Below are 25641 nucleotides of genomic sequence, written 5' to 3'. Positions count from 1 at the left end.
TGGTGGTGGCAGTGAGCCTTGCTGCTGCCAGTACGTATAGACGTTGCCCGGCAGAAGTGAACGTGCGCTGCCCTCCCGTGGGAAACACCGCGGTGCATCTGCCTCACCCCCACTACTGCAACATGTACTGCCTGTGTGTGGATGAAGGACTGGCCTTAGTGCTTTCTTGCCCCTGGAAACTCTTGTGGGATGACACAATACAAGCATGCAACTGGCCCGATAAGGTAAGTAGTTTAAAATCATTGACCTTTTTTTTCTTTTTCTAATGATATTCGCAAATTTTTCCGATAATGACAAGCCTCGTAGAGGTATTTCCTTTTGTTCCTGCTTTGACGCTGAAAACTTTTCTCTAATTTCACTGTTCTTTCTTGCTGGTGCTTATAAAGATTTTGTTTCACTGTTTTTGGTTATCTCTCTCTCTCTCTCTCTCTCTCTCTCTCTCTCTCTCTCTCTCTCTCTCTCTCTCTCTCTCTCTCTCTCTCTCTCTATCATAACTACTATGCTCTGTCATCTGTTGATGTGATTAATCTACTTTAAGCGACTTCCATCCTTATATATTCATTCCTGAAGTAGCAATTGAAAGTCTATTCAATGACACTTCACCAAACCTAAATGAAACTAACTCAACCTAACCTAACCTAACCTAACCCAAGCCAACCCAGTTAACCTGACCTAGCTTTACCTATAACCTAAACTAATCTAATCTAACTTCAGTTCACCAGACCTGATCTGACCTTACTACCTAACCTTTGTGCACTATCCTTGATCTAAGCAAAATCCAAATAACACTAAGGTTACCTATTCTTCTCAGTCTTGATGTTTTCCCAGGTGGATTGCGGCAATCGCCCTGTGCAGCACTTGTAGACACTCGAGGAGGAAAGAAGAGATTTGATGACGAAAAGGTTGTTATGGGTACCTGGTGAAGGGTTGTCTTGGTTAATTGTGTTACTCGCAGCTTTAATAAATGTTATGTTATTATTTCTGTTCTTTGTGTCACTCCTTGAAGAATTGATTGTTTAAGGAGATGCACTGCGTATACCTTTTTTTATTTTTCTTTTTTTTTTTTTTTGTGTGTGTGTGTAATTCACTGTTTGATCTGCTGCAGTCCCTGAAGAGACAGCCAGACGTTACCCTACGGAACGAGCTCAGAGCTCATTATTTCCGATCTTGGGATAGGTCTGAGACCAGGCACACAACACACACCGGGACAACAAGGTCACAACTCCTCGATTTACATCCCGTACCTACTCACTGCTAGGTGAACAGGGGCTACACGTCAAAGGAGACACACCCAAATATCTCCACCCGGCCGGGGAATCGAACCCCGGTCATCTGGCTTGTGAAGCCAGCGCTCTAACCACTGAGCTACCGGGCTGTGTGTGTGTGTGTGTGTGTGTGTGTGTGTGTGTGTGTGTGGTAGTTGTCCTTAAGCAGCGGCAGCATGGATACACCTGAGTCCATTATGACCGTGTATTTAATAGTATCACAAGACACAACAGGTATAGCCGAGCAAAAGCGAGCGTGTTGCCTGAGGCGTATGGCGAGCGAGAACTGAGGGGAAGCCAGTGCTTCCATGAGTTGATGAAATCTTACCCTAGATTTTTGTCGATTTTACCCTAGATTCGAGTGTTTTACCCTAGATTGTCGAAGTTGCACTCTTATCATCCATAAGTTTAAATATTGCCCCCCCCCCCAATCCCAAACACACACATTTTGAACCTTCAGACGGTTAGACTAACCGTCAGAAGGTCCAAAACGTGTACGCGTAGTAGACGGGTGAGTAGAGACTGGGGAGAAAGGGGATGGGGTGGTGGGGGTGAAAGGATGGTACAAGTCACGGGGATGATTGTGTACATGAATCGAACATGAAAGAGAACCAGCCTGCCACCAGATTGGCACCATTCCAAGCACACCTATCCATAGGGCGGCAGATTACCCTAAAATTACCCTAGTTTATGCATTACCCTAAGAAAGGTCCAATTACCCTAGTTTAGGGTATTTTACCCTAAAATGGAAGCACTGCCTCAAGCCAGCCAATCTGATTCTATAAAAAAAAAATGATTTACAGAAAACGGAGCACGGGCAGTACATAAAGGACATACTAACATACCATGTGGGCTTTTCACGGGAATTTATGATACTTATTGTGCCTCCTATTTCAAAGCCCACCCGCTAGGAAACCGTTGCCCCAGTGAGGAAGCCCAACCTACACTCAGACTAATATCTAATAAAACACAGAAACATATGCATGAAATTTTTGGAATTTGTTCCTTTCTTTCCTTCTTTCTCACTCGACGTTAGCGATCAGAAGTCAGGCATTCTGTGGCGTCCCTATAGAATCTGTAACTTCCTGAAGGGTTGGTCGTTTCTGAAAAGATATGTAAATGTTTAGGGTGGTATTATCAGCGTAGGAGTGGCTAGGGCAAGAAGTTTGGTTTAGAAGACCATTAATGAATAACATGAATAGAGTGGGTGACAGGACTGAACCCTGAAGGACACCATTGTTAATATGTTTAGGAGAAGAACAGTGGACGTCTACCACAGTAGCAATAGAAAGATCAGGGATGGAACTAAAGATAAAGTTACAGAGAGAAGGGTAGAAACTGTAGGAGGTCAGTTTTGAGATCAAAGCTTTGTGCCAGTCTGTATCAAAAGCTTTCAATATGTTTAATGCGACAGCAAATGTTTCACAAAAATTTTTAAAAGAGTATGATCAAGACTCAGTTTGGAAAACCAGAAGATCACCAGTAGAGTGGCCTTGACGGAAGCCATACTGTAGATCAGATAGAAGATTGTTCAACGACAGATGTTTTAGAATCTTCCTATTAAGAATATATGTAAAGATTTTAGACAAGAAAGAGATTAAAGCTATAGGGCAGTAGCTTGAGGTATCAGATCGGTTACCCTTTTTGTAGGCTAACTTCCTACAAGAAGGAAAGGTAGAAATTGATATATCGAGCTGGAGGAGTTTAGCCAGACTAGGTGCAAGCAAGGAGGCACAGTTTTTTTATAATCCCATCAGGTCTATAAGCCTTCCTGGTTTCAGCCAGCTGGGACATGAAAAACATCGTTGCTGACAATTTTAATCGCAGTCATGAAATAATAACCAATAACCAATAGAGTGATTGTTAGATGGTACTTTTTAAACATACATGCCAACTCACTTCCTTCATGACCGTCCTGTTTACTCTACCCTTGCAGCGTCCTTCAGATAATACAAAATTGTAACTTAAGTGTAGTTGTTCTTTACTCCTTAAATTTTTCCCTTTATGTATTTGTGTTTACATTGTTGTATTGATGGTGGGGCTTCTTACTGTCATCCTCACAATAGTGTCGTGAGCTGCATTCCCATTACGTAATGAATAGCATGTCATGAATATCATCACATGACTATTATGACCGAATACTCAACTGTGATTCTCTTCTCTGGCGGTAGTCTCTGCTAGATGACATTAGTGAATGGTTGACATTTTTCCTTCAGCCAATAGCAGCGCTTTTTCCTCGGGGGACATTAACCAATCAGAAGCTAGTAGAAACAATAATGCCTCATAATCACATGATATACAAAAGAAAACAGTGTTAGTGGAGCAATCTCAGGGCAACTCAGCCAGTTGCCAACTGACCCAATGTCAACTTGGCTCACCTATACCAAGTCGAACCACTGTGTGTACCAACGCGGCCCATTGTGTGTATCAACATTATTAATGATGGAAACCATGATCTACAAGTTATGAAACATGTTTATTACTTCATTGACGTTAATGAGTTTAAAAGATGGGAATCAGTCACTGCCAAACATTATTATATATGTATGTATGTATATTCTACTTAATGCACGAGTAAATTAACACTGGTGTGTCTTTGAGTGAAGTGTTATGCAGCGTTGCAGCCACTCTACACAGAAAGTAAAATGAGTTCATATACATACTTTGGGATTTGATAGTTCATGTAATTCTAAGTAAAAAAAAAACATCCTACAAGCATGCTTAATTTCTGTGGGAAATTATCATTTATGGAAGGACTTAGGCATCCCTCCCCCGTCCCTACTCTCCGGCTCTCTCGAGTGGAACCGCACGTCATTAGGAGACAATTATTGTGTACCATGTATGCAGCCAAAGCCTTATAGGAAAAAAAGTCAGTAAATGAAAGATTGAATTATTGTTTGTATCAATGAAGAAAATGTAACACAGCAGGGTCGGGATTCACTAAATAGTTATGTATTTCCTAAGTCCTTCAGAAGTCCATATCTATGACAAAAGCTATTTACTAAACACTTACGAACTTCATATGTAACTCAAAACTTAAGCACTCTCTCAGGAGCCCGAAAGGTTCCGTGACCCAGATCTATGAGCGCCTCTTCTCCATTACACAACCACCGAGGTAAACACTGACGAAGACAGAGGTAAGAAGAAAGTGAAGTGGATTGAAATGAAAAACTACAAGTGACATTAGCACATGACAGTGATCTGAGAAGCGACGAAAGACCTTCTATATATGAAAATACTAGTGCATTAGCACATGATAGTGGTTTGCAAAGAAAAGAGTGAAATATGTAGGCTAACTGCAAGTGGTATTATCATATGACAGTGGCTGGAGGAGGGAAGGAGATTGAGATATATGTGCTAGTACAGTGAATCTAGAAAGACGCTCAGTGATAGTGCTAATAATTTTTTCGGTGACTTTTTAGCGACAATGTGTACAGTGTAAAACATTGACCTGAGAGGTGTGAGTGCCTGGTATTGACGTACAATGCTGAATAATGAGAGAGAGAGAGAGAGAGAGAGAGAGAGAGAGAGAGAGAGAGAGAGAGAGAGAGAGAGAGAGAGAGAGAGAGAGAGAGAGAGAGAGACCTTTATTTCATTATATTTCACATACATACATATATAATAATGTTTGGCAGTGACTGATTCCTATCTTTTAAACTCATCAACGTCAATGAAGTAATAAACATGTTTCGTAACTTGTAGATCATGCTTTCCATCATTAATAATATTGATAGACACAATGGGCCGCGTTGGTACACACAGAGGTTCGAGTTGGCATAGGTGAGCCCAGCTGACAATGGGTCGAGCTGGCAATTGGCTGAGTTGCCCTGAGTTGTTCCACTGACACTGTTGTCTCTTGTATCATGAGATTATTAGGCATTATTGTTTCTACTAGCTTCTGATTGGTTAATGTCCCTCAAGGAAAAACTGCTGCTATTGGCTGAAGGAAACATGTCAACCATACACTAATGCCATCTAGCGGAGACTACCGCCAGATAAGTGAATCACAGCTGAAAAGCAAGTATCCAAGATGGCGACCTTAAGAGAATTTTAATGAATCTCTTTTGGGGGCGTTCGTATGGACTTTTCTTTTCTTTGAACGCAATGGTAAAAGCAGGGAGCGTTAGTGAGTCTCGCCCCAGTAAAATAGTTAAGTGCTACTTTTTAAACATACATGGCAACTCACTGCACCTGTCACCCGCTCAACACAACACTCAGTTGATGTCTTCATATCAAAGTGATAAGCCTCACCAATCAGCCAACTACCAAAGTGTATCTTTTTGTTATGGTGAAGATATCTTTCACATTCAGTGATAATGAGTATTCGGTCATAATAATCATGTCATGATATTCATGACATGCTATTCATTACGTAATGGGAATGCAGCTCAAGACACTATTGTGAGGATGACAGTAAGAAGCCCCACCATCAGTACAACAATGTAAACACAAATACATAAAGGGGAAAAATTTAAGGAGTAAAGAACAACTACACTTAAGTTACAATTTTGTATTATCTGAAGGACGCTACAAGGGTAGAGTAAACAGGACGGTCATGAAGCAAGTGAGTTGGCATGTATGTTTAAAAAGTAGCATCTAACAATCACTCTATTGGTTATTGGTTATTATTTCATGACTTCGATTAAAATTGTCAGCAATGATGTTTTCCATGTCCCAGCTGGCTGAAACCAGGAAGGCTTATAGACCTGATGGGATTATATAAAAAAAAAAAACACTGTGCCTCCTTGCTTGCACCTATTCTGGCCAAACTCCTCCAGCTCAATATATCGATTTCTACCTTTCCTTCTTGTTGGAAGTTAGCCTGTATTCAGCCTGGTCCTAAAAAGGATAATCGATCTAATACCTCAAGCTATAACTTTAATCTGTTGCTTGTCTAAAGTCTTTCCATATATCCTCAATAGGAAGATTTTTAAACATCTGTCATTTCACAGCCTTCTATCTGATCTAAAGTATGGCTTCCGTCAAGGCCACTCTACTGGTGATATTCTGGCTTCACATACTGAGTCTTGGTCATACTTTTTTTTTATTTTGGTGAAACTTTTGTTATTGCATTAGACATATTGAAAGCTTTTGATAGAGACTGGCACAAAGCTTTGATCTCAAAACTGCCCTCCTATGGTTTCTACCCTTCTCTCTGCAACTTTATCTCTACTTCAATCCCTGATCGTTCTCTTGATGTTGTTGTAGATGTCCACTGTTCTTCTCCTAAACATATTAACAATGGTGTCCCTCAGGGTTCAGTCCTGTCACCCACTCTATTCATATTATTCATTAATGATCTTCTAAACCAAACTTCTTGCTCTATCCATTCCTACACCGATAATACCACCTAAACTTTTCACGTCTTTTCAGAAATAACCAACCCTTCAGGAAGTTAACAGATCCCATAGGGACGCCACAGAAAGCCTGAGTTCTGATCGCTGAAGTCAAGTTAGAAAGAAGAAAAGAAGGGAACAAACTCCAAACATTTCATGTATATATTTTAGATACTTTAGATATTAGATATTTTGACACACACACACACACACACACACACACACACACACACACACACACACACACACACACACACACACACACACACACACACACACACACACACACATAGAAGATATACTCAGTGCATCTCCTTACACAATCAATTCTTCAAGGAGTGACACAAAGAACAGAAATAATAACATAACATTTATTAAAGCTGCGAGTAACACAATTAACCAAGACAACCCTTCACCAGGTACCCATAACAACCTTTTCGTCATCAAATCTCTTCTTTCCTCCTCGAATGTCTACAAGTGCTGCACAGGGCGATTGCCGCAATCCACCTGGGAAAACATCAAGACTGAGAAGAATAGGTAACCTTAGTGTTATTTGGTTTTTGCTTAGATCAAGGATAATGCGCAAAGGTTAGGTAGTAAGGTCAGATCAGGTCTGGTGAACTGGAGTTAGATTAAAATAGTTTAGGTTATAGATAAAGTTAGGTCAGGTTAACTGGGTTGGCTCGAGTCAGGTTAGGTTAGGTTAGGTTAAGTAAGTTTCAGTTAAGTTTGGTTAAGTCTTATTGAATAGACTTTCAACTGCTACTTCAGGAATGAATATACAAGGATTGATGTCGCTTGAAGCAGAAGATCAATCACATCAACATATGAGAGAGCACAGGAATAATGAGAGAGAGAGAGAGAGAGAGAGAGAGAGAGAGAGAGAGAGAGAGAGAGAGAGAGAGAGAGAGAGAGAGAGAGAGAGAGAGAGAGAGAGAGAGAGAGAGAGAGAGAGAGAGAGAGAGAGAGAGAGAGAGAGAGAGAGAGAGAGAGAGAGAGAGAGAGAGAGAGAACGAAAAACAGTGAAACAAAATTTTCACAAAGACCAACAAGAAAGAATAGTGAAATTAGAGAAAAGTTTCCAGCGTCAAAGCAGGAAAATAGTGAGAGGTGGCCTTGGAACAAAAGGAAACACATTAACGAGGTTTGTCATTAACGGAAAAATTTGCGAATACCAGTGGATAACCGCCAAAAAAAAAAAAGGTCAATGATTGTAAACCACATGCACTTACATTATCGGGCCAGTTGCACGCTTGTATTGTGTCATCCCACAAGAGTGTCCAGGGGCAATAAAGCGCATAGGCCAGTCCTTCACCCACACACTGGCAGTACATGTTGCAGTAGTGGGGATGAGGCAGATGCACCGAGGTGTTTCCCACAGGAGGGCACCGCACGTTCACTTCTGCCGGGCAACGTCTATATGTACTGGCAGCAGCAAGGCTCACTGCCACCACCATAACAAGGCCAAGCAGGAAGTTCTTCATCTTGAGTTGTTGGGAATGTACAGGGATCTCAAAGAATGCCACTAATTGACGTGTTATGAAGTGCACCTGAAAAAAAAAAAAATTCAGAAATTTGTGTAGCTCGGAAAAAATAATCTTACAATATGAAGAAACTACTAATCTTCCTTCTCCTCTCTATGGGCAACAAGACTGAAAACCTGGTGTGAAGGTTCTGCTACAAATACTCCTTAATTTTGCTGTAGCTTTCCAGCTTTCAAAACTACATGTAATGAGTGAATAAAGCATTATAACATGTAAGTGTTAACTTACAATTACACTTCTAAATAAGAACACAATACCAGATTAGCATCTACATCTCAATGGACAGAACTAAATCGATCTTGATACTTAAGCAGCACCAAGAACTAAGGCATGTTTGGTCAGTACTCCAGCTGACCTATCTTACCTGTTTCTCTCTTCGCTGAGTTCTATGCTCACCTGAGCCTTCCACGTGTGTTATATACTTGTAGAAATATCTGTTGACCTTCCTGGTGTGCTTCTGATCTCATTAAATTCTTTCGTTTGACCGACATTGCTTCCTCCGTGGGAACAATGTCTCTTACTTTCCCTTGCATCAAAAAAAAAAAAAAGCGTGAAAATATGTAACGGGGTCCGATATTGATAGTCACATGTGAAAAACTACACACACACACACACACACACACACACACACGAACAAACACTCTCTCTCTCTCTCTCTCTCTCTCTCTCTCTCTCTCTCTCTCTCTCTCTCTCTCTCTCTCTCTCTCTCTCTCTCTCGCCACTGTCAAAAGAATAAATACGTAAAGGTGTTGGAAAGATATGAATAACAGTAATTACAAATTTCCTTTAATTAGACTATTAAAACAACATCAAACCAAGTAAATGTAATGAGCGGCTTTTCCCTGCCATACTTCCTTGCATACTTTTATGATTTGGGACGAGAGCCTCACTCCACTTGAAAATTACATCGTATTAGAGACAATACGCTTTCTTAAAGGTCCCTCAATTCTTCAACGTTGTACTTGTTAAACGGAGGAAGAGTTGATGTTTTGTATCAATGGAAACCCTGAGAAAATTACGATAGATAACATATCTAACATAAACACTGCCTGACATTAGATACTCATATTATATACCACCGCTAGCAGGAGTTCCTCAATTCAACCCACATGAGGCCGTCAGGGCACTGCAGTTCTTAAGCGACCACCTCTTGATTAATACTCGCTGTATTTAGAGCAATCACTCGGGTGTGGCAGGAAAAGCGCCGTTCCTGCAGGCGTTCTCTGAGAAAACAATACCAGTATGTGCTGCAGCAAGACTCGCCACTGCCGGGACCACCGTGGCAAACAGATGGTTTCTCATTCTGAAGTGTTCAAATCTTGCCGTTTTGCCTGTGTCGGTAAATTCAATGAGTGGTATACAGTGACTAATAATGTATTTATTCAAATATTCAAGTAAATTACTTTCTATTTTAATTTATGTAAGAATAAAGCAACAGCTTAGGTCATGTTGAATATATAAAAAAAAAAAAGGTGCCAAGATGTAAAATTTTTAGTGAAAGAAACCTCCTCCAGCTGTCAGCTTGCCCTTTATTTGATTCAATCTCATACTACATTGATGGCATATCACCGTTTTCAGAGGTTTTCGGCGAAAGGGAAAGGAAACACGCTATAATATAATCACTATAACAAGGGACCTGATATAATTTTTTTTTGCTACGGATCCTCCACCATTTGGTTCAGATCAGACAAGTTAAGTTGGGAATGATTACGGATATGGGTAGATTGGAGTGTGTGTAAAATATTCAACAAAAAATAACAGTAAAGTTAAGAGAATTTCATTTTATCATAGTGAAGCAATGCAAACCAGGAAATACCGAGTTTTGTACCCCTAAATAGTTTATCTGTGTGAATCTTTGATCTGTTCTTTACCTCTAATCCTTCTGCTTATGCTGTTACCCTCTCTTCGCCATTGGGCTCCTCCGATCACAATCTCATATCTGTATCTTGTCCTATTTCTCCAATCCCTCATCAGGATCCCTCAAGGCAGAGGTGCTTCTAGCGTTTTACCTCTGCCAGTTGAGGGACCTGAGGAGCTATTATACTGATTTTCCCTGGAATGATTACTGTTTCCGTGTCAGAGACCCATCTCTGTGTGCTGAGCGTATAATAGAGGTGATAGTGTCTGGCATACATTCCTCATTCTTTGTCTCAACCTAAATCTTTTAAACCTTGGTTTAACACAGCCTGTTCTCGTGCTATACATGATAGAGAGGTTGCCCACAAAAGGTATTTGAACCTTCCATCACCTGAATATCATGCACTTCATATTTCTACTCGGAATCATGCCAAGTCTGTTCTTCAGCTTGCCAAACACCCCCTTTCATGAACAGAAAATGTCAAAATCTGTCAAACTCCAACTCTCCTCGAGACTTCTAGCATCTGGCCTAAAACATCTCCAATAACTTCACTTCTTCTTTCCCTCCTTTATTTCATCCTGCCATCACTTCTATCTCTAAAGCTGAACTCTTCTGTCAAACCTTTGCTAATAACTCTACCTTGTATGATTCTGGGGTTGTCCCTCCCTCTCCTCCTCCCTCTGACTATTTCATGCCATCAAGTAAAATTCTTCATAATGATGTTTTTCCATGCCCTTGCTGGCCTAAACCCTCGGAATGATTATGTACCTGATGGGGTCCTTCCTATAGTTCTCAAAAACTGTGCTTTAGTGCTTGCACCCTGTCTGGCCAAACTATTCTAACTCTGTCTATCGACTTCTACCTTTCCTTCTTACTTAACAAACGGCTCATCCATTTATCTCTTTGAACTCTGTGGAACTATTTGTACTCGAGCAGTGCATCCTTAGCATCAGAGAAGCCTCTGTTCCTTACTTGCTCTCTCTATTCCTTTCTGTTGCTATCCCCCTCTGACTAACAAACACAACAAGATCCACACACACACACACACACACACACACACACACACACACACACACACACACACACACACACACACACACGTCACATGTGACTATTTACATCGGACCCCTTTACATATTTTCACGTTTTCTTTTGATTTTTTTCGATGCAAGGGAAAGTAAGAGACATTGTTTCCACGGAGGGAGCAACGTCGGTCAAGCGAACGAATTGGATGAGGTTAGGAGCACACCAGGAAGGTCAACAGATATTTCTACATGTATATAACACACGTGGAAGGCTCAGGAGAGCATAGAACTCAGCGAAGACAGAAACAGGTAAGATAGGTCAGCTGGAGTACTGACCAAACATGCCTTAGTTCTTGGTGCTGCTTAAGTATTAAGATCGATTTAGTTCTGTCCATTGAGATGTAGATGCTAATCGGGTATTGTGTTCTTATTTAGAAGTGTAATTGTAACTTAAGAGATAATTGGCTTACATATTATAATATTTCTTTTTTATTCACTTATTACAAGTAGGTTTGAAATCTGGAGTGGTACAGTACAATTAAGGAGTATTTGTAGCGGAGCCTTCACACCAGGTTTTAAGTCTTGTTGGCGATAGAGAGAAGGAAGATGAGTAGTTTCTTCAAACTGCAAGATTATCTTTTCCGATCTACACAAATTTCTGGAATTTTTTTTTTTTTCAGGTACCCTTCATAACACGTCACGTCAGTTAGTGGCATTCTTTGAGGTCCCCGTACATTTCCAACAACTCAAGATGAAGAACTTTCTGCTTGGTCTTGTTATGGTGGTGGCAGTGAGCCTTGCTGCTGCCAGTAGGTATAGACGTTGCCCGGCAGAAGTGAACGTGCGCTGCCCTCCCGTGGGAAACACCGCGGTGCATCTGCCTCACCCCCACTACTGCAACATGTACTGCCTGTGTGTGGATGAAGGACTGGCCTTAGTGCTTTCTTGCCCCTGGAAACTCTTGTGGGATGACACAATACAAGCATGCAACTGGCCCGATAAGGTAAGTAGTTTAAAATCATTGACCTTTTTTCTTTTTCTAATGATATTCGCAAATTTTTCCGATAATGACAAGCCTCGTAGAGGTATTTCCTTTTGTTCCTGCTTTGACGCTGAAAACTTTTCTCTAATTTCACTGTTCTTTCTTGCTGGTGCTTATAAAGATTTTGTTTCACTGTTTTTGGTTATCTCTCTCTCTCTCTCTCTCTCTCTCTCTCTCTCTCTCTCTCTCTCTCTCTCTCTCTCTCATAACTACTATGCTCTGTCATCTGTTGATGTGATTAATCTACTTTAAGCGACTTCCATCCTTATATATTCATTCCTGAAGTAGCAATTGAAAGTCTATTCAATGACACTTCACCAAACCTAAATGAAACTAACTCAACCTAACCTAACCTAACCTAACCCAAGCCAACCCAGTTAACCTGACCTAGCTTTACCTATAACCTAAACTAATCTAATCTAACTTCAGTTCACCAGACCTGATCTGACCTTACTACCTAACCTTTGTGCACTATCCTTGATCTAAGCAAAACCAAATAACACTAAGGTTACCTATTCTTCTCAGTCTTGATGTTTTCCCAGGTGGATTGCGGCAATCGCCCTGTGCAGCACTTGTAGACACTCGAGGAGGAAAGAAGAGATTTGATGACGAAAAGGTTGTTATGGGTACCTGGTGAAGGGTTGTCTTGGTTAATTGTGTTACTCGCAGCTTTAATAAATGTTATGTTATTATTTCTGTTCTTTGTGTCACTCCTTGAAGAATTGATTGTTTAAGGAGATGCACTGAGATGCACTGTTTGAGTGCTAGTCCCTGAAGAGACAGCCAGACGTTACCCTACGGAACGAGCTCAGACCTCATTATTTCCGATCTTGGGATAGGTCTGAGACCAGGCACACAACACACACCGGGACAACAAGGTCACAACTCCTCGATTTACATGTACCTACTCACTGTGTGAACAGGGGCTACACGTGACACACCCAAATATCTGAATCGAACCCCGGTCATCTGTGTGTGTGTGTGTGTGTGTGTGTGTGTGTGTGTGTGTGTGTGTGTGTGTGTGGTAGTTGTCCTTAAGCAGCGGCAGCATGGATACACCTGAGTCCATTATGAACGTGTATTTAATAGTATCACAAGACACAACAGGTATAGCCGAGCAAAAGCGAGGCTGGAGCGAGTGTGTTGCCTGAGGCGTATGGCGAGCGAGAACTGAGGGGAAGCCAGTGCTTCCATGAGTTGATGAAATCTTACCCTAGATTTTTGTCGATTTTACCCTAGATTCGAGTGTTTTACCCTAGATTGTCGAAGTTGCACTCTTATCATTATCCAAACCGTGTACGCGTAGTAGACGGGTGAGTAGAGACTGGGGAGAAAGGGGATGGGGTGGGGGGGTGATGGGATGGTACAAGTCACGGGGATGATTGTGTACATGAATCGAACATGAAAGAGAACCAGCCTGCCACCAGATTGGCACCATTCCAAGCACACCTATCCATAGGGCGGCAGATTACCCTAAAATTACCCTAGTTTATGCATTACCCTAAACACTACCCTAAGAAAGGTCCAATTACCCTAGTTTAGGGTATTTTACCCTAAAATGGAAGCACTGCCTCAAGCCAGCCAATCTGATTCTATAAAAAAAATTATTTACAGAAAACGGAGCACGGGCAGTACATTAAGGACATACTAACATATGTGTGTGTTTCAAAATATCTAATACAAAAACACAGAAACATATGCATGAAATTTTTGGAATTTGTTCCTTTCTTTCCTTCTTTCTCACTCGACGTTAGCGATCAGAAGTCAGGCATTCTGTGGCGTCCCTATAGCATCTGTAACTTCCTGAAGGATTGGTCGTTTCTGAAAAGATGTGTAAATGTTTAGGGTGGTATTATCAGCGTAGGAGTGGATAGGGCAAGAAGTTTGGTTTAGAAGACCATTAATGAATAACATGAATAGAGTGGGTGACAGGACTGAACCCTGAAGGACACCATTGTTAATATGTTTAGGAGAAGAACAGTGGACGTCTACCACAGTAGCAATAGAAAGATCAGGGATGGAACTAAAGATAAAGTTACAGAGAGAAGGGTAGAAACCGTAGGTCAGTTTTGAGATCAAAGCTTTGTGCCAGTCTGTATCAAAAGCTTTCAATATGTTTAATGCGACAGCAAATGTTTCACAAAAATTTTTAAAAGAGTATGATCAAGACTCAGTTTGGAAAACCAGAAGATCACCAGTAGAGTGGCCTTGACGGAAGCCATACTGTAGATCAGATAGAAGATTGTTCAACGACAGATGTTTTAGAATCTTCCTATTAAGAATATATGTAAAGATTTTAGACAAGAAAGAGATTAAAGCTATAGGGCAGTAGCTTGAGGTATCAGATCGGTTACCCTTTTTAGGACCAGGATGAATGTAGGCTAACTTCCTACAAGAAGGAAAGGTAGAAATTGATATATCGAGCTGGAGGAGTTTAGCCAGACTAGGTGCAAGCAAGGAGGCACAGTTTTTTTATAATCCCATCAGGTCTATAAGCCTTCCTGGTTTCAGCCAGCTGGGACATGAAAAACATCGTTGCTGACAATTTTAATCGCAGTCATGAAATAATAACCAATAACCAATAGAGTGATTGTTAGATGGTACTTTTTAAACATACATGCCAACTCACTTGCTTCATGACCGTCCTGTTTACTCTACCCTTGTAGCGTCCTTCAGATAATACAAAATTGTAACTTAAGTGTAGTTGTTCTTTACTCCTTAAATTTTTCCCCTTTATGTATTTGTGTTTACATTGTTGTACTGATGGTGGGGCTTCTTACTGTCATCCTCACAATAGTGTCTTGAGCTGCATTCCCATTACGTAATGAATAGCATGTCATGAATATCATAACATGACTATTATGACCGAATACTCAACTGTGTTTCTCTTCTCTGGCGGTAGTCTCCGCTAGATGACATTAGTGAATGGTTGACATTTTTCCTTCAGCCAATAGCAGCGCTTTTTCCTCGAGGGACATTAACCAATCAGAAGCTAGTAGAAACAATAATGCCTCATAATCACATGATATACAAAAGAAAACAGTGTCAGTGGAGCAACTCAGGGCAACTCAGCCAGTTGCCAACTGACCCAATGTCAACTTGGCTCACCTATACCAAGTCGAACCACTGTGTGTACCAACGCGGCCCATTGTGTGTATCAACATTATTAATGATGGAAAGCATGATCTACAAGTTATGAAACATGTTTATTACTTCATTGACGTTGATGAGTTTAAAAGATGGGAATCAGTCACTGCCAAACATTATTATATAAGTATGTATGTATTCTACTTAATGCAGGAGTAAATTAACACTGGTGTGTCTTTGAGACAAGTCTTATGCAGCGTTGCAGCCACTCTACACAGAAAGTCCAATGAGTTGATATACATACTTTGGGATTTGATAGTTCATGTAATTCTAAGTAAAAAAAAAAAAAAACATCCTACAAGCATGTGTTGTGTTTTACTTAATTTCTGTGGGAAATTATCATTTATGGAAGGACTTAGGCATCTCTCCCCCGTCCCTACTCTCCGGCTCTCTACGTACTCGAGTGGAACCGCACGTCATTAGGAGACAATTATTGTGTACCATGTATGCAGCCAAAGCCTTATAGGAAAAAAGTCAGTAAATGAAAGATTAAATTATTGTTTGTATCAATGAAGAAAATGTAACACAGCAGGGTCGGGATTCACTAAATAGTTACGTATTTCCTAAATCCTTAAGAAGTCCATATCTATGACAAAAGCTATTTACTAAACACTTACGAACTTCATATGTAACTCAAAACTTAAGCACTCTCTCAGGAGCCCGAAAGGTTCCGTGACCCAGATCTATGAGCGCCTCTTCTCCATTACACAACCACCGAGGTAAACACTGACGAAGACAGAGGTTAGAAGAAAGTGAAGTGGATTGAAATGAAAAACTACAAGTGACATTAGCACATGACAGTGATCTGAGAAGCGACGAAAGACCTTCTATATATGAAAATACTAGTGCATTAGCACATGATAGTGGTTTGCAAAGAAAAGAAGAGTGAAATATGTAGGCTAACTGCAAGTGGTATTATCATATGACAGTGGCTGGAGGAGGGAAGGAGATTGAGATATATGTGCTAGTACAGTGAATCTAGAAAGACGCTCAGTGATAGTGCTAATAATTTTTTCGGTGACTTTTTAGCGACAATGTGTACAGTGTAAACATTGACCTGAGAGGTGTGAGTGCCTGGTATTGACGTACAATGCTGAATAATGACAGAGAGAGAGAGAGAGAGAGAGAGAGAGAGAGAGAGAGAGAGAGAGAGAGAGAGAGAGAGAGAGAGAGAGAGAGAGAGAGAGAGAGAGAGAGAGACCTTTATTTCATTATATTTCACAAACATACATATATAATAATGTTTGGCAGTGACTGATTCCTATCTTTTAAACTCATCAACGTCAATGAAGTAATAAACATGTTTCGTAACTTGTAGATCATGCTTTCCATCATTAATAATATTGATAGACACAATGGGCCGCGTTGGTACACACAGTGGTTCGAGTTGGCATAGGTGAGCCCAGCTGACAATGGGTCGAGCTGGCAATTGGCTGAGTTGCCCTGAGTTGTTCCACTGACACTGTTGTCTCTTGTATCATGAGATTATGAGGCATTATTGTTTCTACTAGCTTCTGATTGGTTAATGTCCCTCAAGGAAAAACTGCTGCTATTGGCTGAAGGAAACATGTCAACCATACACTAATGCCATCTAGCGGAGACTACCGCCAGATAAGTGAATCACAGCTGAAAAGCAAGTATCCAAGATGGCGACCTTAAGAGAATTTTAATGAATCTCTTTTGGGGCGTTCGTATGGACTTTTCTTTTCTTTGAACGCAATGGTAAAAGCAGGGAGCGTTAGTGAGTCTCGCCCCAGTAAAATAGTTAAGTGCTACTTTTTAAACATACATGGCAACTCACTGCACCTGTCACCCGCTCAACACAACACTCAGTTGATGTCTTCATATCAAAGTGATAAGCCTCACCAATCAGCCAACTACCAAAGTGTATCTTTTTGTTATGGTGAAGATATCTTTCACATTCAGTGATAATGAGTATTCGGTCATAATAATCATGTCATGATATTCATGACATGCTATTCATTACGTAATGGGAATGCAGCTCAAGACACTATTGTGAGGATGACAGTAAGAAGCCCCACCATCAGTACAACAATGTAAACACAAATACATAAAGGGGAAAAATTTAAGGAGTAAAGAACAACTACACTTAAGTTACAATTTTGTATTATCTGAAGGACGCTGCAAGGGTAGAGTAAACAGGACGGTCATGAAGCAAGTGAGTTGGCATGTATGTTTAAAAAGTAGCATCTAACAATCACTCTATTGGTTATTGGTTATTATTTTATGACTTCGATTAAAATTGTCAGCAATGATGTTTTCCATGTCCCAGCTGGCTAAAACCAGGAAGGCTTATAGACCTGATCGGACTATTAAAAAAAAAAAAAAAAAAAAAAACTGTGCCTCCTTGCTTGCACCTAGTCTGGCCAAACTCCTCCAGCTCGATATATCGATTTCTACCTTTCCTTCTTGTTGGAAGTTAGCCTGTATTTAGCCTGGTCCTAAAAAGGATAATCGATCTAATACCTCAAGCTATAACTTTAATCTCTTGCTTGTCTAAAGTCTTTCCATATATCCTCAATAGGAAGATTTTTAAACATCTGTCATTTCACAACCTTCTATCTGATCTACAGTATGGCTTCCGTCAAGGCCACTCTACTGGTGATCTTCTGGCTTCACATACTGAGTCTTGGTCATACTTTTTTTTTATTTTGGTGAAACTTTTGTTGTTGCATTAGACATATTGAAAGCTTTTGATAGAGACTGGCACAAAGCTTTGATCTCAAAACTGCCCTCCTATGGTTTCTACCCTTCTCTCTGCAACTTTATCTCTACTTCAATCCCTGATCGTTCTCTTGATGTTGTTGTAGACGTCCACTGTTCTTCTCCTAAACATATTAACAATGGTGTCCCTCAGGGTTCAGTCCTGTCACCCACTCTATTCATATTATTCATTAATGATCTTCTAAACCAAACTTCTTGCTCTATCCATTCCTACACCGATAATACCACCCTAAACTTTTTCACGTCTTTTCAGAAACAACCAACCCTTCAGGAAGTTAACAGATCCCATAGGGACGCCACAGAAAGCCTGAGTTCTGATCGCTGAAGTCAAGTTAGAAAGAAGAAAAGAAGGGAACAAACTCCAAACATTTCATGTATATATTTTAGATACTTTAGATATTAGATATTTTGACACACACACACACACACACACACACACACACACACACACACACACACACACACACACACACACACACACACACACACACACACACACATAGAAGATATACTCAGTGCATCTCCTTACACAATCAATTCTTCAAGGAGTGACACAAAGAACAGAAATAATAACATAACATTTATTAAAGCTGCGAGTAACACAATTAACCAAGACAACCCTTCACCAGGTACCCATAACAACCTTTTCGTCATCAAATCTCTTCTTTCCTCCTCGAGTGTCTACAAGTGCTGCACAGGGCGATTGCCGCAATCCACCTGGGAAAACATCAAGACTGAGAAGAATAGGTAACCTTAGTGTTATTAGGTTTTTGCTTAGATCAAGGATAATGCACAAAGGTTAGGTAGTAAGGTCAGATCAGGTCTGGTGAACTGGAGTTAGATTAAAATAGTTTAGGTTATAGATAAAGTTAGGTCAGGTTAACTGGGTTGGCTCGAGTCAGGTTAGGTTAGGTTAGGTTAAGTAAGTTTCAGTTAAGTTTGGTTAAGTCTTATTGAATAGACTTTCAACTGCTACTTCAGGAATGAATATACAAGGATTGATGTCGCTTGAAGCAGAAGATCAATCACATCAACATATGAGAGAGCACAGGAATAATGAGAGAGAGAGAGAGAGAGAGAGAGAGAGAGAGAGAGAGAGAGAGAGAGAGAGAGAGAGAGAGAGAGAGAGAGAGAGAGAGAGAGAGAGAGAGAGAGAGAGAGAGAGAGAGAGAGAGAGAGAGAGAGAGAGAGAGAGAGAGAGAGAGAGAGAGAGAGAGAGAGAGAGAGAGAGCGAAAAACAGTGAAACAAAATTTTCAAAAAGACCAACAAGAAAGAATAGTGAAATTAGAGAAAAGTTTCCAGCGTCAAAGCAGGAAAATAGTGAGAGGTGGCCTTGGAACAAAAGGAAATACATTAACGAGGTTTGTCATTAACGGAAAAATTTGCGAATACCAGTGGATAACCCCCCCAAAAAAAAAAGGTCAATGATTGTAAACCACATGCACTTACATTATCGGGCCAGTTGCACGCTTGTATTGTGTCATCCCACAAGAGTGTCCAGGGGCAATAAAGCGCATAGGCCAGTCCTTCACCCACACACTGGCAGTACATGTTGCAGTAGTGGGGATGAGGCAGATGCACCGCGGTGTTTCCCACAGGAGGGCACCGCACGTTCACTTCTGCCGGGCAACGTCTATATGTACTGGCAGCAGCAAGGCTCACTGCCACCACCATAACAAGGCCAAGCAGGAAGTTCTTCATCTTAAGATGTTGGGAATGTACAGGGATCTCAAAGAATGCCACTAATTGACGTGTTATGAAGTACACCTGAAAAAAAAATCCAGAAATTGTGTACCTCTGAAAAAATAATCTTACAATTTGAAGAAACTACTAATCTTTCTTCTCCTCTCTATGGCCAACAAGACTGAAAACCTGGTGTGAAGGTTCTGCTACAAATACTCCTTAATTTTGCTGTAGCTTTCCAGCTTTCAAAACTACATGTAATGAGTGAATAAAAGCATTATAACATGTAAGTGTTAACTTACAATTACACTTCTAAATAAGAACACAATACCAGATTAGCATCTACATCTCAATGGACAAAACTAAATCGATCTTGATACTTAAGCAGCACCAAGAACTAAGGCATGTTTGGTCAGTACTCCAGCTGACCTATCTTACCTGTTTCTCTCTTCGCTGAGTTCTATGCTCACCTGAGCCTTCCACGTGTGTTATATACTTGTAGAAATATCTGTTGACCTTCCTGGTGTGCTTCTGATCTCATTAAATTCTTTCGTTTGACCGACATTGCTTCCTCCGTGGGAACAATGTCTCTTACTTTCCCTTGCATCAAAAAAAAAAAATCGTGAAAATATGTAATGGGGTCCGATATTGATAGTCACATGTGAAAAACTAGACACACACACACACACACACACACACACACACACACACACACACACACACACACACACACACACACACGCCCGGTAGCTCAGTGGTTAGAGCTCTGGCTTCACAAGCCAGAGGACCGGGATTCGATTCCCCGGCAGGGTGGAGATATTTGGGTGTGTCTCCTTTCACGTGTAGGTGCTGTTCACCTAGCAGTGAGTAGGTACGGGATGTAAATCGAGAAGTTGTGACCTTGTTGTCCTGGTGTGTGGTGTGTGCCTGGTCTCAGGCCTATCCGAAGATCGGAAATAATGAGCTCTGAGCTCGTTCCGTAGGGTAACGTCTGGCTGTCTCGTCAGAGACTGCAGCAGATCAAACAGTGAAACACACACACAAACAAACACACACACGTACACACACACATACACGAACAAACACTCTCTCTCTCTCTCTCTCTCTCTCTCTCTCTCTCTCTCTCTCTCTCTCTCTCTCTCTCTCTCTCTCTCTCGCCACTGTCAAAAGAATAAATACGTAAAGGTGTTGGAAAGATATGTATAACAGTAATTACAAATTCCCTTTAATTAGACTATTAAAACAACATCAAACCAATAAATGTAATGAGCGGCTTTTCCCTGCCATACTTCCTTGCATACTTTTATGATTTGGGACGAGAGCCTCACTCCACTTGAAAATTACAACGTGTTAGAGAGAATACGCTTTCTTAAAGGTCCCTTAATTCTTCAACGTTGTACTTTTTAAACGGAGGAAGAGTTGATGTTTTGTATCAATGGAAACCCTGAGAAAATTACGATAGATAACATATCTAACATAAACACTGCCTGACATTAGATACTCATATTATATACCACCGCTAGCAGGAGTTCCTCAATTCAACCCACATGAGGCCGTCAGGGCAATGCAGTTCTTAAGCGACCACCTCCTGATTATACTCGCTGTATTTAGAGCAATCACTCGGGTGTGGCAGGAAAAGCGCCGTTCCTGCAGGCGTTCTCTGAGAAAACATTACCAGTATGTGTTGCAGCAAGACTCGCCACTGCCGGGACCACCGTGGCAAACAGATGGTTTCTCATTCTGAAGTGTTCAAATCTTGCCGTTTTGCCTGTGTCGGTAAATTCGATGAGTGGTATACAGTGACTAATAATGTTTTTATTCAAATATTCAAGTAAATTACTTTCCAAGCTCTATTTCATACATTTAAATTTTATTTGATGTAGGAATAAAGCAACAGCTTATGTGAGGTTGAATATATAAAAAAAAGGTGCGAAGATGTAAAATCTTTAGTGAAAGAAACCTCTGTACTAGACTTTCTCATGTCTTTGAGTGGTGCGCTGTGCGTAGTTGCAGATTATCAATGTATATGCCTCTGAGACTCCTCCAGCTGTCAGCTTGCCCTTTATTTGATTCAATCTCATACTACATTGATGGCATATCACCGTTTTCAGAGGTTTTCGGCAAAAGGGAATGATTACGGATATGGGTAGATTTTAAAAGGTGCGAATATGTAAAGTTTTTAGTGAAAGAAACCTCTGTACCAGCCTTTCTCATGTCTTTGAGTGGTGTGCTGTGCCTAGTTGCCGATTATCAATGAGACTCCTCCAGCTGTCAGCTTGCCCTTTATTTGATTCAATATCATACTACATTGATGGCATATCACCGTTTTTAGAGGTTTTCGGCAAAAGGGAATGATTACGGATATGGGTAGATAGGAGTGTATGTAAAATATTCAACAAAAAATAACTGTAAAGTTACGAGAATTTCATTTTATCATAGTGAAGCAATGCAAACCAGGAAATACCGGTTTTTGTACTCCTAAACAGTTTATCTTCCTAAACTTCTGTGTGAATCTTTGATCTTTTCCTTACCTCTAATCCTTCTGCTTATGATGTAACCCTCTCTTCGCCATTGGGCAAATCTGATCACAATCTCATACCTGTACTTGTCCTATTTCTCTAATCCCTCATCAGGATCCCTCAAGACGGAGGTGCTTCTAGCGTTTTACCTCTGCCAGTTGAGGGGACCTGAGGAGGTATTATACTGATTTTCCCTGGAATGATTACTATTTCCGTGTCAGAGACCCATCTCTGTGTGCTGAGCGTATAATAGAGGTGATAGTGTCTGGCATACATTCTTCATTCTTTGTCTCAACTGTTACGGCCCGCCCGTAACATACTCCACTACCATCACCTCCTCCGCTTGTTACCTCGTTCGCCACCTCTCCGCCTCCCCTTCCACGTCACCGTCTCGTGAACCTTCCACGCTACCGTCTCATGAACCCTCCACGTCACCATTTCATGAAGCCCGCTACTGTCCCGAAGTTGGATTCACGCGGCCCCATTCGACTCAACCGGAAGTGTTAAGCCAGCTCTTGGCTTTCTGGAAGTCAGTTGAGGTCCAGGCTTCAACCAGTGAACACAACGCCTCTTGGGTCTTACTCGTGGGATCAACCATCACCCAGCACTTCACCACTGCGACACCTCATAAGTATCACTTCACCTCGTCCCGTGTTCTCCACATTGCCTCCATATAGGATTAGGATTATTGTTAGGTATTAAGTTAGGTTCTTTATTGTTGTATTTATTACTGTGTTATATGTATATTTGTATGTCATTTTCCTGTGTTTCATGTCATATATTTGTTTCATGTTTCATGTTATATCTATGTGTGTCAATTTCATTATGGGTTATTAAAATAGCTTTTTAAAGTGCCCCCTTTTGCATTTCCTCACCAGTTGAACCTGCAGTGGGTATTTTTTATTGTTATTGTTCACCGGCTCCCCGATGCCAATCTTACCAGTTTAACCGGTGAACGTAAGACAACCAAAATCTTTTAAACCTTGGTTTAACACAGCCTGTTCTCGTGCTATACATGATAGAGAGGTTGCCCACAAAAGGTACTTGAACTTTCCATCACCTAAATATCATGCACTTCATATTTCTACTCGGAATCATGCCAAACTGTTCTTCAACTTATCAAACACCCTTTTCATGAACAGAAAATGTCAAAATCTGTCAAACTCAACTCCCCTCGAGACTTCTAGCATTTGGCCTAGAACATCTCCAATAACTTCACTTCATCTTTCTCTCCTTTATTTCATCCTGCCATCACTTCTACCTCTAAAGTTGAACTCGTCTCTCAAACCTTTGCTAATAACTCTACCTTGGATGATTCTAGGGTTGTCCCTCCCTCTCCTCCTCCCTCTGACTATTTCATGCCATCAAGTGAAATTCTTCATAATGATGTTTTCCATACTTTCGCTGGCCTAAACCCTCGGAAGGATTATGTACCTGATGGGGTCCCTCCTATCGTTCTCAAAAACTGTGTTTCAGTGCTTGCACCCTGCCTGGCCCCAACTCTGTCTATTGACTTCTACCTTTCCTTCTTACTGAAAATTTTCTTGCTTTAAACCTGTTCCTAAAAAAGGGTGACCGTTCTAATCCCTCAAACTACCGCCCTACAATTTTAATCTCTTGCTTGTCTAAAGTCTTTGAATCTATCCTCAATAGGAAGATTCTTAAACATCTGTCAATTCACAATCTTTTATCTGATCGCCAGTATGGCTTCCTGGTGATTTTCTGGCTTTCCTTACTGAGTCTTGGTTATCCTTTTTTAGAGATCTCATTGAAACTTTTGCTGTCGCGTTAGACATATCAAAACCTTTTGATAGAGTCTGGCACAAAACTTTGATCTCGAAACTACCCTTCTACGACTTCTATCCTTCTCTCTGCAACTTTACCTCGTTTCCTCTCTGACCACTGTATTGCTGATGTGGTAGACGGCCACTATTCCTCGAAATCTATTAACAGTGATGTTTCTCAGGGTTCTGTCTTATCACCCACTGTCTTCCTATTATTCCCTAATGATCTTAACCAAACTTCTTGCCTTATCCATTCTTACGCTGATGATACCACCCTACACCTTTCCACATCTTTTTCAGAGACGACTGACTGTCTCCTGCCTCTTTCTCACCACCGAAATGTTACATCTCTTGCTATCTTTTACCGCTATTTTCATGCTAAATGCTCTTTTGATCTAGCTAACTGCATGCCTCTCCTTCTCCTGTTGCTTCGCTGCACCCGGCATTCTTCTTCCTTTAACCCTTATTCAGTCTTTCATCTTTTTTTTTTCATACCATGTGGGCTTTTCATGGGAATCTATGGGCTAAAGGAGATACTTTTTAAGGTACCTTCTATCTCAAAGCCCACCCGCTAGGAAACCATTGTCCCGAGTGAGGAAGCCCAACCTACACTCGGACCGTGGACAGGATTCGAACCCGTGCGCTTGGAGACCCTCGGACCCCAAAGCACCCATGGTTCCACTGTACCACGGCAGCCAGTTTTTTTTTGTTTTTTTTTATACCATGTGGACTTTTCACGGGAATTTATGGGCTAAAGAGGATACTGTTTAGGGTACCTCCTATCTCAAAGCCCATCTGCTAGGAAACCGTTACCCCGAGTGAGGAAGCCCAACCTACACTCGGACCGTGGACAGGATTCGAACCCGTGTGCTTGGAGATCCCTCGGACCCCAAACCGCGCATGGTTCCACTGTACCACGGCGGCCTGGAACTCCTACCTGCTTCTGTATTTCCAACTTCCAAAGACTTGACTTCATTCTAGAGGGAGGTTTCAAGACACTTGCCCCTGTCCTTTGCATAAGAGACTGAATGGGCCTTTTTTTCTTTTTTTTTTTTTTTTGTCCTTGGCCAGTCCTCTCCTCTTATACAAAACAAAAAAAATCAATGCTTCACATCAGAACTCTAACAAACCGCTCATCCATTTATCTCTTTGAACTCTGTGGAACTATTTGAACTCAAGTAGTGCATCCTTAACATCAGAGAAGCCTCTGTTCCTTACTTGCCCTCTCTATTCCTTTCTGTTGCTATCCCCTCTCTGACTAACAAACACAACAAGATGCATGCACACACACACACACACACACACACACACACACACACACACACACACACGGTAGCTCAGTGGTTAGAGCGCTGGCATCACAAGCCAGATGACCCGGGTTCGATTCCCCGGCCGGGTGGAGATATTTGGGTGTGTCTCCTTTCACGTGTAGCCCCTGTTCACCTAGCAGTGAGTAGGTACGGGATGTAAATCGAGGAGTTGTGACCTTGTTGTCCCGGTGTGTGGTGTGTGCCTGGTCTCAGGCCTATCCGAAGATCGGAAACAATGAGCTCTGAGCTCGTTCCGTAGGGTAACGTCTGGCTGTCTCGTCAGAGACTGCAGCAGATCAAACAGTGAATTACACACACACACACACACACACACACACGTCACATGTGACTATTTACATCGGACCCCTTTACATATTTTCAC

At 41.2% G+C, this 25641-nt stretch overlaps 2 protein-coding genes across 2 annotated transcripts in view; both read right to left on the bottom strand.

Moving 5' to 3' along the window:
- Window positions 1-25641, bottom strand: part of LOC123510935 (peritrophin-1-like) — a 59236-nt gene that overhangs the window by 25908 nt on the left and 7687 nt on the right. The gene's annotated exons all lie outside the window — the stretch shown is intronic.
- Window positions 6959-8554, bottom strand: LOC123510931. The gene is made up of 3 exons (XM_045266432.1): window positions 8510-8554; window positions 7834-8151; window positions 6959-7108 (listed from the first exon to the last, which is right to left on the bottom strand). The coding sequence occupies exons 2-3, from the start codon at window positions 8083-8085 to the stop codon at window positions 7073-7075; spliced, it is 288 nt and encodes a 95-aa protein (XP_045122367.1). The 5' UTR covers window positions 8086-8151; window positions 8510-8554; the 3' UTR covers window positions 6959-7072.

The sequence above is a fragment of the Portunus trituberculatus genome, chromosome 30 (assembly GCF_017591435.1).
Source record: "Portunus trituberculatus isolate SZX2019 chromosome 30, ASM1759143v1, whole genome shotgun sequence".
NCBI classification, from domain to species: domain Eukaryota; kingdom Metazoa; phylum Arthropoda; class Malacostraca; order Decapoda; family Portunidae; genus Portunus; species Portunus trituberculatus.
Note: the sequence above shows the minus strand (reverse complement) of the source record. Positions and strands in the feature narration are given on the sequence as shown.